Source organism: Teleopsis dalmanni, chromosome 2 (genome assembly GCF_002237135.1).
Source record: "Teleopsis dalmanni isolate 2A chromosome 2, ASM223713v2, whole genome shotgun sequence".
Lineage (NCBI taxonomy): Eukaryota > Metazoa > Arthropoda > Insecta > Diptera > Diopsidae > Teleopsis > Teleopsis dalmanni.
This window is the reverse complement of record NC_051847.1, coordinates 161,712,379-161,728,900: the sequence shown is the minus strand read 5'-3', so window position 1 is coordinate 161,728,900 and position 16,522 is coordinate 161,712,379. Positions and strand designations below refer to the sequence as shown.

At 28.8% G+C, this 16,522-nt stretch overlaps 3 protein-coding genes and 2 long non-coding RNA genes across 7 annotated transcripts; 4 read left to right on the top strand and 1 right to left on the bottom strand.

The window, feature by feature from the left end:
- Positions 1 to 3,535: 3,535 nt before the first annotated feature.
- LOC119676039 lies at positions 3,536 to 4,155 on the top strand. The gene is made up of 2 exons (XM_038087262.1): positions 3,536 to 3,635; positions 3,704 to 4,155. Exons 1-2 carry the CDS (start codon positions 3,536 to 3,538, stop codon positions 4,153 to 4,155), a joined length of 552 nt encoding a protein of 183 aa, XP_037943190.1.
- A 2,118-nt stretch (positions 4,156 to 6,273) lies between these two features.
- On the top strand, positions 6,274 to 7,156 carry LOC119684255. 2 transcript variants are annotated; one of them, XR_005252718.1, is made up of 4 exons: positions 6,274 to 6,304; positions 6,368 to 6,756; positions 6,821 to 6,941; positions 7,010 to 7,156. It is a non-coding gene; the product is annotated as an uncharacterized LOC119684255 (long non-coding RNA). The 2 variants fall into 2 exon arrangements; XR_005252717.1 differs by having other exon boundaries at positions 6,365 to 6,756.
- Positions 7,157 to 9,009: 1,853 nt separating this feature from the next.
- Positions 9,010 to 9,381, top strand: LOC119686505. Its single transcript, XR_005252940.1, has 2 exons — positions 9,010 to 9,144; positions 9,199 to 9,381. It is a non-coding gene; the product is annotated as an uncharacterized LOC119686505 (long non-coding RNA).
- A 696-nt stretch (positions 9,382 to 10,077) lies between these two features.
- Positions 10,078 to 10,750, top strand: LOC119685445 (NADH dehydrogenase [ubiquinone] 1 alpha subcomplex subunit 4-like 2). The gene is made up of 4 exons (XM_038099719.1): positions 10,078 to 10,166; positions 10,253 to 10,325; positions 10,413 to 10,559; positions 10,616 to 10,750. Exons 2-4 carry the CDS (start codon positions 10,284 to 10,286, stop codon positions 10,670 to 10,672), a joined length of 246 nt encoding a protein of 81 aa, XP_037955647.1. The 5' UTR covers positions 10,078 to 10,166; positions 10,253 to 10,283; the 3' UTR covers positions 10,673 to 10,750.
- A 1,080-nt stretch (positions 10,751 to 11,830) lies between these two features.
- On the bottom strand, positions 11,831 to 16,312 carry LOC119686388. 2 transcript variants are annotated; one of them, XM_038100962.1, is made up of 3 exons: positions 15,937 to 16,312; positions 15,174 to 15,495; positions 11,831 to 12,680 (listed from the first exon to the last, which is right to left on the bottom strand). In XM_038100962.1, the coding sequence occupies exons 2-3, from the start codon at positions 15,487 to 15,489 to the stop codon at positions 11,875 to 11,877; spliced, it is 1,122 nt and encodes a 373-aa protein (XP_037956890.1). In that variant the 5' UTR covers positions 15,490 to 15,495; positions 15,937 to 16,312; the 3' UTR covers positions 11,831 to 11,874. The 2 variants fall into 2 exon arrangements, with proteins under 2 accessions (XP_037956890.1, XP_037956888.1); XM_038100960.1 differs by lacking the exon at positions 15,937 to 16,312 and having other exon boundaries at positions 15,174 to 15,670.
- Between the last annotated feature and the right edge of the window lie 210 nt (positions 16,313 to 16,522).

Sequence of the window (16,522 nt, the reverse complement as noted above, 5' to 3'; positions counted from 1 at the left end):
ATTTTTTAAATTCTGGAGCACTGCATAGACCTCTTGAATCTTTATTGGAGCATCTAACGCTTCATTTATTACATACGGCAGGGCATAACTGAAAGACTTGCTTACTATATTGCTATTTAACTGGTTTTTAAAATGTGCCGCCAAAGCTTCGGCGTCCACTTTAATTCCTTTTATGTAATCTGCACGATTTATTTTTTTAACTCCACTCCAAAATGATTTACTATCAGCTGCTTGGGATATCGACATTGCCATTTCATTGAAATATGACTTCCTTTTCTCATCACACAGCTTTTTGTATTCTCTGTTTACATTTTTGTATTTCTCTAAATCAGCTATATCACCACCTTTTTTAACTGTTTTTAGCCATTTAAATGATTTCTTTCTAAAATGTAGTATATACTTGATTTACATTATTATAACTGGTCTTCAATAAAACTATCGACCAAATCAAGAAGGTGATTTAAGTTGGCTAAATATTTTCGGTATGAAACACGTTACACAAATGATGTCGAAAGACCTCAATTGTGTTCAAAAAGAGCAGCGAAGACGGAGGTTACTAAAACCATAATTTTCCGAGCTTTTATGGACTCTGAGATAAGACAATTTTATATGAGTGCGACATGGAAACAAACCAGCTATTTGGAAAATGGTGCTATAATTTACTTCAAAATTTAAATCATTGATATTTTTTTTCGATTAATATACGCGTGTCGTCCCAGGCTACGAACAGTAGCATTAGGTTGCCCGATTAGTGACTGCAGTTGATAGTACCGAGTGCCTTTATATTGGTCCTTTCACCGAACGTTCACCGAGCGAACGTCTTCTACCATGTTTTCTAACAGCGGGTACCGAATCAAATATTTTTCTGGCAGAAAGAATAATTTTATTCCATTCGTACGACATGACTAAGATAGTGAAATCTATGAATTTTTATGCGCTTAATTATGCCAATATCAAGGTACAGCTCATACAGTTTATCGTTTCAAATAATTTGATACTCATTGTCAATGTGTAAAGGACTACAAATCTTCTGAAGAATTCTTGAATGCTTCTAACATCTTCTCATCGCTGTTGGTAATTGTTTAAGCTTCTGAATCATATAGCAGCATATTCGTGACTAAAGACTTGTGGAGCGTGATTTTTGTTTGTCAGGAGAAGGCTTTAATTCTCAATTGGCTACGTAGTCCGAAATAAAGGTGTTCCTTTTAATAAAGATTATTATAAGGAAAATTTTATCTCCTTCAAGTGAAAATATTTCTTAAAAACTGGTTTATGAAAGTCTGAATCATTTGTTGGTACCACAGTAAAACTGCAGTTAAATATTAGATACTTTTCATATATACATACATATATAACATAAGTATATAATATAACACTATATTTGACAATTGAATAGCAACCTTTTCTTGATTGGAGTATCAATATGGTACGTATATTACCAGTTAAGAAAATATACATACATTTATAGGTGAATATTAATAAAATAGATCTTTTGTTTTGGCTGTTGATCCTTTCCATTTACAGCGAAAACTCGAAAAAAACTCAGTATTAATATTTTCGGCAGAGATCACAATAGGTCTTTTTTTTTGAAGGTTGATTTATTTTTATTTTTGTACTTAGTTGAGATATAGGCACATACATACATACTTATGTACATATATTTTAGAATAATTTTATATAATTATATTTATAATTTTATGCAATTAATACTTACATATATAATTATAACTCTATAATTAATAATATATAATTAATAATTAGAAATAATAATAATATATAGTTATAATTAATAAATTAATAGTTTATATATTATAATTTACACATTATTTATTTTGGTTCAGTATTTTGTTTTTTCAAGTAGCAGTTCCAAACTTTGCTTTCAGCAAAATCAACTGAGTCATAAACAAAAATAAAATATTTCGTAGATATTGTAGATAATCACTCAATTGAATAAAATTGCAGATACAAAACATTGTCATGAATGAACATGCAAAGAACGTACAACCAACACAACGCCAAAGCAAAAACCGGTAATCTGCAGTCGAATCGGTATGTTTGGTTTCAGAGAAGGGATTTAATTCATTTTTTCTCCCATATTGTATGTGTTCAATACAATATGGCGGAAGTATTATGTTAAGTATTAATATTATGTTAAGATTATAAACATAATGTAATATTTTCGTTAATATTATATAAATATTATAGAAACTTTAATATTATAGATTAATTGTTGAAGATATTAAAAGTTTTATGTACTTTATTATAAAAAAAATTTAGAATTCATTAATTATCTATATATTAACTAACAAATTGAATGATAAATATTCAACATCGCCTGTCCATTGGATTAGCTATATGGGAAAATATTAGAGTTCAAAATTTTGAAGAGGATTTGAAAACTATGTAAAACTATTTTGAATAGAACATGGGTAAATAAATTGAATTGATTATTGGTGATTTGATAAAAATTAATAAAAAATACAAATTTTATTTTGTCAATATTCATAATTAAACATCATTTTTTTAATTAAATATATATGATGATATATATTATTATGATACTCGTAGAACAAATTATCAAATATGAATTGAAGATTTGTTTGAGTAAAAATCAGTGAATAGTTTTTTTGTAGAGAAGTATATTAAGTATATTAAAATTGTTTCTTAGTAAAATTGATATAATATGCCAACAGTAACTAAATTCTAAAATTAAAATGATATATGAGTAATATAATAACAATTTATACATTTTATAACATACTTGAATAATATTATGATTAAAAAAATAGTTAGCTCGATTATAGTATTAATATGATAAATAATAGCTCAATAAAAAATTCTTAAGCACTGCAATTTGAAACTTCAAAGTTCAATATATGGAGAACTGAGCTATGCTGGCACATATTAGCATAATAGCAATAGACTAGCATATACCACATATTATGTGGTATATAAGAAGCTGTGATCATGTCTAATTAGTGATGTTCTTATTATTGTAAATAATTTATCTCATAGAGTAAAATTGCAGAAATACCAATAAATTCTCGTACATGATTTTTTAGTTGTTGATAATTCAAATATGTATTATGTCCGCTAAAATGTATGAATTGCAGAGTGTAGGGTGCAAACTATAAGACGTTGTCTCGTGCCTATTTGAGTTGCTAAATTGTATACAATTTCATTTGGTGAATGCAGCGTGAAGCACGTTCTACTCGAAGTATTTTAGAATTGAAGCAACACTAGTTGTGGCGATGCTTGGAACGCCTCTAGAAGATACGAGGAAGCGTGAATTTGAAACTATTTTCAGGGGTTGAAAAAAAATCTACTCTAGTCTATTATATCCTTAACAGATATAAAGTAATAGCGAACAAAAAACGTGAAACAGAAGGAAAATAAGGTTCAGCCGGAGCAGATGCAAGTAATACTGCAAATTGTTAAAACGCGCCAAAGAATAAAATAAAAAAAATTTAGATTAAATAAATTTAGTTAAAATAAAAAAAAAAAAACAAAATATATAATTTATTTACTGACTAAAATGGAGAAAGTGAAAAATTGTCTTAAAATGACGTATTGTGGTTTGACTCGTTACTTGATTTGTGAAGTGAATTGCAGTTATGAGGATATAATTGAAAAGAGTAATATATCTAATTATAGAAAAGTTTTATTTTATTAATATTGAAATATTTTCAAAATCTTTCAACAGTTCTAAATCAATTTGATATTCCTAAAGAATACGGATCATCAATACTCATCACAAATGGAAATGGTTACATTTTCAACAAAGATTCCTTATTGTATTTCTTAGTGTTGTTTCCAAGTCCGGAAATTACTTTCTTCATTCGTTTAGATAGTTGTGATTTTCAAATAAACACTAAACGATTTCGATTAACAGCTGATGACAGTCAACTAGAGTTTTACCCTGCAAATACGATGGAGTGTCCTAAAACTACGTCTACAATTGAGGATAATGTGTATAAAGCGGTACCAGTATATCGCCAGCATTGTTTTTTAGGAAAGTTTCCAGCGAATACAGCACAGATACCAAATAATTTGCATGTGAATCTTAAATCAACATTAAAAACTATCAAACGTCGACATATCTTATTATGCAAAAAGATAGTGAAATCTGCTCCAAAACGCTCTTTACGAATTTAAATAGACTGATATAGAAAAAAATTAATCAAACATTGTGTATAATCGTATTTTTTTATTAACTAGATATTAAAATAACATAAGAAAATTATAAATTTATTATTGTATTAAATACATTAGCTTAAATACTTGTATTTATTTAGTTAAATATTTTTCTATATTTATTTCTATATATATTTCTATATATATATGCACAATTTATTTAAATTAATTTATAAAACTAAACCATATTCAATGAGATTTAGATGTTCTCTTTAAATTATACATGTATTTTTATGTACATATACATACCTATATGGATTATATCTTTGCAAAGAAGTATTAATTAATAAAAAAAATTATTTTATCTTATGTTTGGGGCACAATAGATCTTTTAGGTCGCAGTGCACGGTCCCTTACTCAATAATAATAATATTGTTTTTTTTTATCGCATATAGTATTGTGGATCTTCTTTGAACTAATTATGCGAGTAAGTTGATTTGTTCTAAAAGAAGATAATATTAAAATTAAAAATTTAATTAGAAATTTTTTTTAAAAAATTGTGTATTTAAACTAAATGAAACAATCAAAGCAACTTTTAAGTGTACCAAATCAATGTAAGACTTTCTGAAATACTTTTTGGTTTTAAAATCTACAAATCCTTCAAAAATAATGTCTCGCATAGATGAAACAGAGTTAACATAATCATGATTTATTTGACGTTTAAATAACTTTAAATTAATTAATATTTTGAGTTAGTATATATCAAAAATGATGTATCTTTCATTATGGAACCAATTTTAAATCTATTAAGAAATGACAAAAAAGATATGTAAGTTTCTGCAGATGTTCAAAATGCAGTACAATACTAAAAAAATTGTGAACGAATATATTTGACATCTGCCCAGTCGTGTTTCGATTTGTGGCTTTCTACTCACATCAGCCTTTTCCTAGATTATTCCATTTAAATGTGTTGAAAATACATACATTGTTGGAACAAAGTTATCTCTGAATCGATCTGTGAATTGATTAATTATATCTAATATTTGCGCTAATTGAGAATTGCACTCTTTCAAATCTAATGCTATATATATTCCGTCAGGAAGATTTGCGGGTTTCAAACTATACTTCGATAAAATCATCTGAATAACTTAGTATTAGTATTCAAGAGAGCTCTTCTTATAGTCGATCAACCAAGTACTCACAGACACTAATGAGTAAGAATGATTCAGGCACTAATTCGCATTTCATCAGGCAAAGAAGAGGAAGAAAAAGAATCTACTATTTATACAAATCGTTTAAAATATGTTGCCATGTTCTCGTATATAAATATGAAGATTCAAAAACCACTTCTTCAAATCAATTCTATCAAATTTAATTGTTATTTTTACATATCATAGTCATTATGATTTTTAATTGATTGAATGATAATTTCGCTCTACATTATTCCAAAATTTTGAAATAAATGTCCAAGTCAATATATTAACATTAATAACTAATTAGAAAGATTGTACTAAACAAATTGACATATTTATTAGGGTGGTATAAGTGATAGAGATCCATTTTTTATGCAGAAAAGTTATGGAGTTCTAAATGTATTTGCAAAAGACAGATGTATAAATTGCTTAAGGTATAGGTATAAGGGTTGTTATATAATTGTGAAAAGTTGTTAACATAAAAAATGAGAACTGTTTAGTTCTAATATAAATATATTATGCTGGTATCCAAGCCTTTTGTTGATGAAACTTGAATACACCTAACTTTGGTGTTCGTTGGAATGGATTTTTAGTTATTATAATATTATACTTTCTCATTAAGTTAGAACAGAATCTACTTTGACTTGAAAGTCAAATAATACACATCCTGGACAACTTTTGTAAAAAGGATTCCGCTCTGTTGATTAGTAGTCCACGATAAATCGTTATCTGATTCATTTGAGATGTTGCAGATACAAAAATCTTCCAACTATTCCATAGGTACATTTTTATTATAATTTTTTTTGTTTTTATAAATTGTATTTTTATTTATACAAGAAATTTGATATAACTTAGTAGTATTGAATTTTTGATATATGTATTAAAAAAAAAAGAAGATTATATTTCAAATATCAAGTTTATAGTTTATATATAACGTATTTATATAGTGCATTATAAAATGTAATAATGAACGGAAGGTACAAATTATTTTGCTTTAAATACTCTTTCATAAATCTGTTTTTAATATTTAATTTTAGTAGTTTGAATATATTTTTTATGGAATGTTTAGAAATAATTTACTTAACGTTCATCGTATTGGTAATTATTTCATCGGCGTATTATTATTATTATGTATATAATGAGAGAATGAAGAGAGCTGAAGAATACATTCGTTACTGGAGCCCTAGAGTGATTGCGCAAATTCGAGAACGTGGTGTTAGCGTTTGCTAAGTCCTTAAAGATTCTTTTAAAGACAAAAAAATTAAAATCTAAACCACAAACTCCTTTTAGTAATTCAAAAGTCTTTTGAGACAATAACGATTCCAAATCAAGAAAAGTAATAAATTATAAAATACTGTATTAATACATATAACTACTATTGATATGACAACAATATAACGAATATATTCATTCTTCCACTCATTCAACTGTAAGTATTTTTTAACATAGATATTCATTTTAATATATAATTAATATTATTAAATATTTCTTAGTCCATTCCGTTGTACATGTGCAGAATTGGTGGTCTATCTTCAGCTATAAATTATTTTTATCGTGTAGGAACTAAAATTTTAGATATCTGAAATCGTAAATAGAATCCAGAGCCATGACAAGGTCAGTATTTATTAAATACTATGAAATAATTTTGATGTTTTTATAAATTATTTCTATTCTCCAACAAGGGATACCACTAAGAACTAGTGTATGGCACCTAGTGCTAGTGTAGGCCTGAAGCTTAGAACTATTCCTAAATAGCTTATCATGAATTAAATTTAAAAGTGAAGATAATAAAATTAGTTGTAAATAATTTTATTGAGGTTTATAATAAATAAAAGCAAAAATTCAAAAATTTTTTTTCTTTTTATAACGAAAATTGGATTCCTGTCTGTGAGTCCTGAAGTATGATATAAAAACAATTCATCTTTTTTCTTGATTGCGCTTTTATTAGAGGTCCTATTTTGATATTGATATTATACAAGCAAGAAAATGTACCAGAGATTGGAACGACTAACTATTTGACTGCGCTAAATCAGCATTGTATTAACGGCTATATCAAAACATACTTACTATGGTCTATTAATTTCTGTTTGGTCACAAAAAAAAAAATTTGTGCTTTAACGCTATTTAGATTAGATTAGACTTCGAAAGAACCATGTCACCACGTCACTGCTTCCTTTAGTCCCATAGGCGTGTAGCAGTTAAAAATGTCATTATATCCTTTGAAGAGATGTTGTCTAATTCCGCTATAAGTCTGTAGGCAGTTGATAAGTATCGAAGGTTGAGTCTGGCAAGACTATAACAGTAACACAGAATGTGATGCCACTTAAAGCTGACATAAACCGCTAGTGAATCTTATGGCTAAACTTAATTAGCTCACAATGAATGATATCCTTGCAATCCCATCATACATAAAGCAACAGATGTCTTCCGTTATTTGCATAACATGTGATGAAATATTTTTACAATATTACCTCGATGTTAACCTCAGTAAAGAAAATCTTTTAATTAGATATTAGCTTTCTAGTATTGAGTCTATAATACTATAAACATAAATAAATTATAATAAATATAAATACTATAATTATTAAATGTAATAATTAATATTGAGTATAATCAATATTAGATCTTTTATTTGGTAGACGATAAAAAATCAATAGGGGTGCTCGGTAACTTGGTAAAATAAGAATATTTTATGTGTATTTATTTTTGCAAAATTACAATGCTGCCGTATTAACGAATTACTGAAGCAGTAAATAAAATTTGGATAGAATAAATATATATATAATAAAATCAAATTTAATTATAAAACTTAACTGGGAAGGAAAAAAAATGAGTGTTTACACGTTTGTCATCTTATCACTTTATCAAATGATAGCTTAAATAACTTTCATGTTAATTAACTCATTATAAATAAATAAACTGATTTAAGGCGACAGATGTCAAATGCAACCCTTAAAATAAATTTCCCACAAGGGTAATGTGAATGTAGAGAAAATGTTTTATATGTATAATGTAAATAAACAAGCTGTTTTAGATGTATAAATTAGATTATGTCAATAGAAACGATCAATTTTTAATATCATTAACATTAGTGGTTTTAGATGTAGTGGAAACATAATATTAACGAAGAACGTCTAAGTACTCTTTATACATTGAACTATAGATATGAAATTTAATATGTACTACATTTATGTGGATAAAAATCCCAACTTTTTTTATTGTAAAATAGATGTATATTCGAAAATTGCACACATGTGAGTTATTTATTTTTTTATTTCATTTTTCATTATCAGTTATAAATATTTACCAAAACTCCAATAAGAACAATTTGTCTTTAGTCTGTCAATAAGGAGAACAACATAAACACACAAATTTTTTTAGATAAACACAGTCAATTTTTGTGAGTATATCTAGGGTGTTAATCACTGTGTAAATACGTATTTTTATAAAATCTTGTTTTGTAAATCACAATTATCTCTCTCGCACAGACGCCATATATCTTGGTCGCATTAACATAGTAATTAAATGTTTATAGGTTTTGATAATATATATTTATATGTAATGTATAACAAAATTAATTATATTACTTTCTCATAAGAAAAAATGTGGTCAATAATGAATCTATAATTATAAATAAATTTTAGAATCTCTCGTAGACATGTCCGCCTTTATATGTCAAATTCAAAGGATATAGCAATTCACTTTATTAGATATATTGTAAACGATAATTGTGACCAAGATCATCCTGTGACGAAGAAAAAGTGGTTGAAGCCAGCAGTCTTTTATGGCTAAAACGTGTAACAATTAATTGCTAATGGTATGTTTTCACTGACAAAACAAAGTATTTTTTTCAACAAATAAATCTCTTAAGCGTCTTGGGGCCCTCGTCACTGTTGAGAATTATAAGTTCGAACTTCTGAAAGACTGTTTATTTGGGAACCAGCGTAAACACCAAAAACGACGTCAGCCTAGAGATTGAAAGACGAATCACTCTTGCCAATTTAGGCTACTTCAGGCTATGTAGGCAATTGATAAATAAAGCACTACGTTACAATCACAAGTCTTTTATCATGAGTGTATTGTTGTATAGTATATATAGTAGTGTATAATAGTTTGGACAATTATCAGTGATGAGAAGATGTTGGAGGCATTTTATCTATGGTCTCTTATGAGTTGGCAACAAGTATTGCATTAGATGAAATGATAAGCTGTATGAAGTATACCTTGGCATTGATATAGTTGGGCGTATAAAAATTCAGCGGCTTCGCCGGCTTGGTCATGGGTGAATGCAAGAAAGTGCTCCGGCTAGAAAGATGTTTAATTCGGTACCCACAGGTGGAAAACATGGTAGTAGACGTCCGCATTTTTAGAATAAAAATGCGATTTGGGGGTCCTCGGTAATGTTACTTGGGGACAGCCCGGCTGGCGGAGGCTACACAATGCGACCAAGATCGACTCACATCTGTAATGGTCAACTAAGTAAGTAAGTGAGTATGTTTTCACTGAGTTGGAACTACTTTATTCTACGATATGCGTTTTTTGGCTCCAATTGGATTGAAATCCATTCAATTTAAAATTCAATGATTAAATAATGGTAAAATTGAAATTATATTAATTTTTCTGTTTTAAAATATATGTACAAATTCCCAAATGCAACTCTGAAATTGTGCGTAATATTTTCTGGAATGTGAGATATTATTGGGTATTGATAACTTAATATATATAGTCTGACACTTGGTTTGAAAGCACTCAAATCTTTCATTAAAGATTTCTATGCTTTTCACAACTGTAGAAAAATATTAGATTGTTATAGTTTTATTTCAAACCAAAGAAAGCCTTGTAATTGTCAAAAATAGTATAATGAATCTATTTTTAAATAAATATCATTTGATTTTTTTTTCCTTCACATCAACTACTCTCTTTAGTTAGTTGTACTAAGCTAAAAAAAGAATCACAATGGAAGGACTTACTTTTCGTAGCATTATGCGTCATCCATCCGTGAGTATTTTTCAATACATATAAATTATATATAATATGATATAACCGTTATTTTTTTCCTAAAACTTTAAAAATATTTACGTTTAGTTAATTCCGTTGTACATGTGTGTAGTTGGTGGACTAGGCTCGGCTGCGTATTATTCTCACCGAGTGGCTACCAAAAGCCCAGATATTATCTGGGATCGTAAGAAGAATCCAGAGCCATGGCAGGAATACAAGGATAAGCAGTATAAGGTTGGTATTTGCACAATGTCTCATCAAAAGCGTTAAAAATATTATATATTCGTTAGATGTACTCTCCAATAAGGGATTACTCCAAGATTGAGTGTAAGGCACCTCAGTTCTAGGTTTCTGCGTTACCGTTACCTGTTTTTAGAGCTGTTTTTAAACAATTTTGTGAAAAATTGTTTTCGTATTGAATTTAATTTGAGTTACCTTTTCATTTTTTACTTAATAAAAATATATAATTAATATTCATTTGTTTTAATAAGACTTTAAACAAACGTCCAAAATGAGACTGTTTATATAGAATATGAAGACAAAAAAGAGTTATACATAATAAAGATTTATATGAATTATAAATACTAAGAACTTGTGGCCTTCATGAAAAATGTCTATTATAAATAAATTCAAATTGTATTTTAAAATTTTGAAAGAGAAACCTTCAATATCAGTATATAAATTCATATGGTGTCTTCTGAGTCCTTGAAGGAATGAACTAAAATAAGAAACTTATTGTCAGAGGAAGGTAAAGCAAGTACAGGGTCAAAAATATACATGAACGTAATAATTCTAGTATAGTTAAAGCTTAGTGTGGGGCAGGGATAAATCCCCAACCATAAAAGAGTAAAGGTGCGTAATAGCACTCAAACGACAACAACAACAACAATAAATTAGATACATACAAACTGGATAAAAATTGTGACACTTATACAAATTTCAATTGCATCAAATACTTTAAAAAACTATAGATTTATTGATGCCGTGGACTTGCCGTGGAATGTAATTCAATAACAGTTTCGTAAACTCCCAACTTAAGAACAGATCAGTAATTTATATACTTTATATATATATACTTTTACTATGCCTTTCATTATTCTTTTTGTTGAATTTCCCCGCTGTATTGGTTGGTTTATGTGATGGCCTACTGGTTTATTAACATAGCACATATTGTGTCATATTCAGGCTACTTCAGAACCAGACTTAATATATTTACAGCCCCATTCTTTGACATATTCGACGATATTTCTAACATTATTATTTGTCAGATTATTGCATTTCTAAATGCGTTTGGCTGATCGTGATACGCCCAACTCTTCACACACAATTACGAGGAATATTGAATAAAAACAGTTTAATTAGCTTATTGAGAAGGATGCGTTCCTCTTCGCACATCACTTACCTATCTATACTGCATAGTTTTTCAAACGTAATATACAATCAATACAATAAAATATTTCTATACAATTATCTATTTCGCAATAAATATTTATAATTACATCCACACATAACTTAATATTTACAAAAATAAAATAAACAGTTTCAAATTTTATTTTCGCCAATCCCGTACCGATATTCGTCGTCTGTCGTTGTTGTTAGGTTGCGTACATCCTTCCCTTTCAAAGGGAAACCTCTCAACTACATCATCTATCAATTCCAATACACCAATTTTAAACTTTCGTTTTTGTTGAGGAGTTAAAGCCGCTATATCCGGTAAAATACTACGGAAGAAGTCCATATCTGAGTTGTCGGTGATATATGCTAGGTTAGCTGTAGTTGTAGCTTCACATTCTGTTTTAATTCGTTTTGGTTCATGCAATCCGTCATGCGAATCTCGTCGTATCATATGATTTTGCATTGATGAAACGTATGGCAAATCCTGTACCATCTCAGGCGTACGTAATTCAGCCAATTGTACATCTGGTATAAAATTCTGAAGTGTAATGGCACTTGCGGTATCACTTGGAGCAGGTGATCGTGCAGTCAAGCCGCGTTGCATATTAAGGGCAGCTTCTATATGTGGTTCAAATGCATCAGCAGTTTCTTCATCATCATTTTCAGAATAGGAATGTTTCATTTCGTTTGGTAATCTGAGTTTTGGTGTCGAAACCATTTGCAGTGATGCTATTGAAGGCTGTGCTATTTGTTGTTGTTGGTAAGACATTTGTAAGAATGCAGAAATATTGTTGTTACCAGACTCAAAGCAACTTCTAGTGGATTTAAGGAAGGGTAATAAAAAAGCCATGTGCTCTGTTAGATAATAAGGCTTGTGCTGTGGGTCGGTGCTGTTTTGCTGTTTTATATATCGAGATAGACACGCACGCAAATTCCGCCAACGTTCCTTGCAATGAACAACTGAAAGTTGAAGAAAAAAATCTGTTTTTAACTAATTTATCTAATTTTAAATATCTTCGATACATAATTTTCTGATTTAACTAAAAAGAATTGTGGTTGGTTGCATATTATAGTTATTTTTAATTTCATGGCTCATAATACTATATTCCGGAATGCAAATGCTTTAATACTTCCACTTCCGCAGGAGAATTCATAATCCGAGAAAATAAAATTAGTGAGTGGGAGAAGGGAAATCCACTTTCAATATTTTCTGAGACACAAAGTGTCAATGAGTCGTTTATCTAAATTAATGCATTAGTCCAAAATTCTTAATATACTTTTAATTTATAAAAGGACAAATTTGTCATTATTAGCGAAAAAACAATGTTTCTACCTTTAAAAGCCGACTTCGGGACAATAGTAATTTATATAACAAAAATTTCTTACTAAAAAATGTTCACAAGATAATATGGCAGTGATATACAAAAAATAAATACAGAAAATCTGTAAGTACTAATGAACGAAAATTTTTCAAAAAGCAAACTTGAACCGATGACTTCTGAACCCGTTGAATGACAGGTTTATTTGTTAAACTAAAACGGTACATGAGTTAAGTGATTTCAATTCGTCGTTTATGAAATGTAAGGAGTTTTTAAAATATGATTCTTTTATGTTCTGCATCTCAGTAAATAATGAAAATAGTTTCTCACCCCCGAAAAGTATTAGAAACAGTGTAACACTAGTTCCACTCAAAAAAAAGTTCGATTATAAAAAGGTATAACATATAAAGTCACTTAAAGGCAATAATACCTTCACTCTTATTACAAGTATTGCCTTTATTATAAGTTTCCAATACCAGAGGACTTTTCGGACTAATGGATACAATAACTTAACCTCATATACTCATAACTCGAAAACCTTTCACTTAATTTACACTCAATAGAGTGCACAAAATGATAATATCTGACACTATTCAATTCTTCTACTTTTTATGACACCTTATTTAACATTTCTTTAAATGTTCAACCGCTGACCTCATACATATATTCATAAATTGAAAACCTTTCGCACAACCTGACATTATCCACATTATCTATCTTCTATGTAAATGTAGACTTTATCAGTAGATTACAGAACCATTGTCACAAATATGGATAATATTGGAAAGAATAAGAATAATGACAGAAAAAAACATATATGGCCATGTGCGAGTTCGAGTAAATTGAGGTAAAGTAAATTGTACTTATGTAAATATTTATTTATTTATTTCTTGCACTTATTTTTTATTTTTGGTTAAAGGTTTCCAAATTTATTTAATTATTTATTAAACATCTTATAAAATTTTCACAATGGTAACAGCTAATTTACCTAATTTTTATCTAATTTACCTTACTCGGAATTTTGGTAAATACCAACATTTGCTGTCATACCGACATAATTTACTATTTCCCTCAATTTACCTTCAATGTACTCGAACTCGCACACGACCTATGTAATTATGAGCGTATGTATGTAAGTATTAGTATTGTAATAAAAAGATATATATTATATACTAGTCCCATAAGGAGCACTTGTAGTGCAAAAGCTGTTGCTATTCTTTCCGATATTATTTTACACTAAGTTTAGTTAATAATAATAATAAATAATTTAATACAATAATAATAATTAATAATTTTATATAATAATAAACTTTTAATAAGACTTTGAAATTGTGTTACATTATAAATAATTATAACATTAAATTGTCAGACGCAATCGGCTTATGCATAGGGAACCGAGTTAAGCACACGACAAGATACGATCAGTTATTACGTGCAACGATGTGCTCGGCTTTTCATTGTTTAATAAATTCTTCTTTTGTCTTGTCGTTTTGAGATGTAAACAAATACATAATAACAACAGCTTTAACAAAAAAAAATTCAAACGATAAGAAAGCTCTTCATGCAAACCAAAGACTTTTTGCTAGCAAAAGTAAACATAGCCAACAAAACAAAAAAAAGCTCGATGTGAACTTTTCAGTGACGTTAACTACTTTTGTACTGTTTGTGTTGTTTTCAGTGCCCAGCCAACACGTTTTATGCTCTCTCAGAGTTGTACTGACAAACGCTTTTTGTTTGCAACGCTTAGAATTTGAGCGCCAATTATTTTTACTAAAATTTTTCTTTAAATTTGTCGTTGTTAAATAAACACAACTATTTTGTTTCATTTACACAACTATTTTGTATTTAGTGTTGCGTAAAGAACACTAAAACAACAAAATATTTATAAACAAAGCACTAAGAACTAATATTTTTTGAATAACTTTGTCGCTCTCTCTCTTATAGACAGAAATAAGTAAACAAAACCCAAGTGGGCTTAAGTTTGTACACCCACATACATGTGTGAGTGTGTGCGTTTGGGAAACAAAAGCAAAACATAGTGTGAACATTCATATATACATATAATTATACATAAATATATATATATACTAACTACACATTTAATTTGGCTAGGTAATGTGATTTGATTACTTACCACTTTCTCTAGTTTCCTGAGATATGAGCGACCAGGATTTTTCCTGATTATCTCTATTGCGATATTCTGGTACTTTTTTATCATAAAGACATTTATGTGTGCGTACCAAGTTAACAAATCTTATGTTGAAGTCTTCATCAGCGGCACGCGTTGTTGATTGCTGGTGCTGTTGTTGTTGCTGCTGCTGTTGCTGCTGAACAGTGTGCGCTGCAGTACTAGTGTTCGTATTAGGCGTTTCTGTTGCATTGTTATTGTTGTTTGAATTAGTGATAGTCACTGGAGTTGTAGTGTTTGTTGCAGGGGCGGATGTTGTCATTTTGTTCTTTTAAAGTTAAATTAATAAATTTATTCGCTTGCAAAGAATAATTATTACTTTTTTTTAGTTTTAATTCATCACACATAGTATATCACACAATATTCTAAAATTTTTATTTCCCACTGTGAACAAAAACAAAAACAAAATACAATTTAAGAAAGCAAACTATGATAACAGCAACAACAACCAAAATGCAATAACACAAAAATAAATTCCATTGCTTAAAAGTTCGTCGTAGCAGCACAAAAACACAAAAACACAAAAACAACACAAAGAAAACAAACAAATATAAAATATTACAATAGAGAAATAAAAACTATAGTTTTTATATATAAAACTTAGTTTTGCGCGCTTTTTTGTTTTTGTTATTATATGTTAATTTGTATTTTTTTTTTTGGTTTTAATTTTTATTTCTGTTTTTGCTTTTATTGTTTATTGTTCACTAACCGAAACAGAAGTTCTGTGCTGCCAAAAGCTCTACCAACTCGTAAATGACAAACAACTTTTGTGTTCTGTTGCGTTTTGCTATGATGGTTGTTATATTGTTGCTCTTGTTGTTCTAGCATATGTACTGTTGCGCGGGGTTCGCAGTAGGTGTGGGGTTGTATTATATGACGTTATTCTCAGAATAACATTTGCAGAAGTGTTTGTTAAGACGTTTGGTATATTGATCTGGTTACCGAACCGAAGGGGATGGGTGAGTGTGCGGAAGAGTAGAAATCTTCATGTTTTTTGTATTTGTTATATGTAGTTTTTTTGTGTTATTATTCTTATCGTTGTTTTGTTTAGTTTTCTGCGCAAAGCTTTTGGTTATTTGTTACGTCGAATTCTAAACCTTATAAAATGTGTGTACAATAACAAATATTTAAAAACAAAATACATACATATATATACACTTATTTATGTACGAACAATAAAAGTAAGTGTTTATAACTATGTTAAAAAATAAACATTTTTTATACTAAAATTAACTGAAATTATTTGCAGTTTTTAAATACATTGCAATTTCATATTGTTTACTTTGTTTTTTAAA

What these genes read in the sequence shown, in the direction of transcription:
- LOC119676039 (XM_038087262.1), top strand. Translation starts at nt 3,536, where the DNA reads ATGGAGAAAGTGAAAAATTGTCTTAAAATGACGTATTGTGGTTTGACT. An exon ending in TGAGGATATAATTGAAAAGA is followed by an intron (nt 3,636 to 3,703) that starts GTAATATATCTA and finishes ATCTTTCAACAG; the next exon opens with TTCTAAATCAATTTGATATT.
- LOC119685445 (XM_038099719.1), top strand. Translation starts at nt 10,284, where the DNA reads ATGGAAGGACTTACTTTTCGTAGCATTATGCGTCATCCATCC. An exon ending in GCATTATGCGTCATCCATCC is followed by an intron (nt 10,326 to 10,412) that starts GTGAGTATTTTT and finishes ATTTACGTTTAG; the next exon opens with TTAATTCCGTTGTACATGTG. An exon ending in ACAAGGATAAGCAGTATAAG is followed by an intron (nt 10,560 to 10,615) that starts GTTGGTATTTGC and finishes TATATTCGTTAG; the next exon opens with ATGTACTCTCCAATAAGGGA.
- LOC119686388 (XM_038100962.1), bottom strand. Translation starts at nt 15,489, where the DNA reads ATGACAACATCCGCCCCTGCAACAAACACTACAACTCCAGTGACTATC. An exon ending in TCAGGAAACTAGAGAAAGTG is followed by an intron (nt 12,681 to 15,173) that starts GTAAGTAATCAA and finishes TTCAACTTTCAG; the next exon opens with TTGTTCATTGCAAGGAACGT.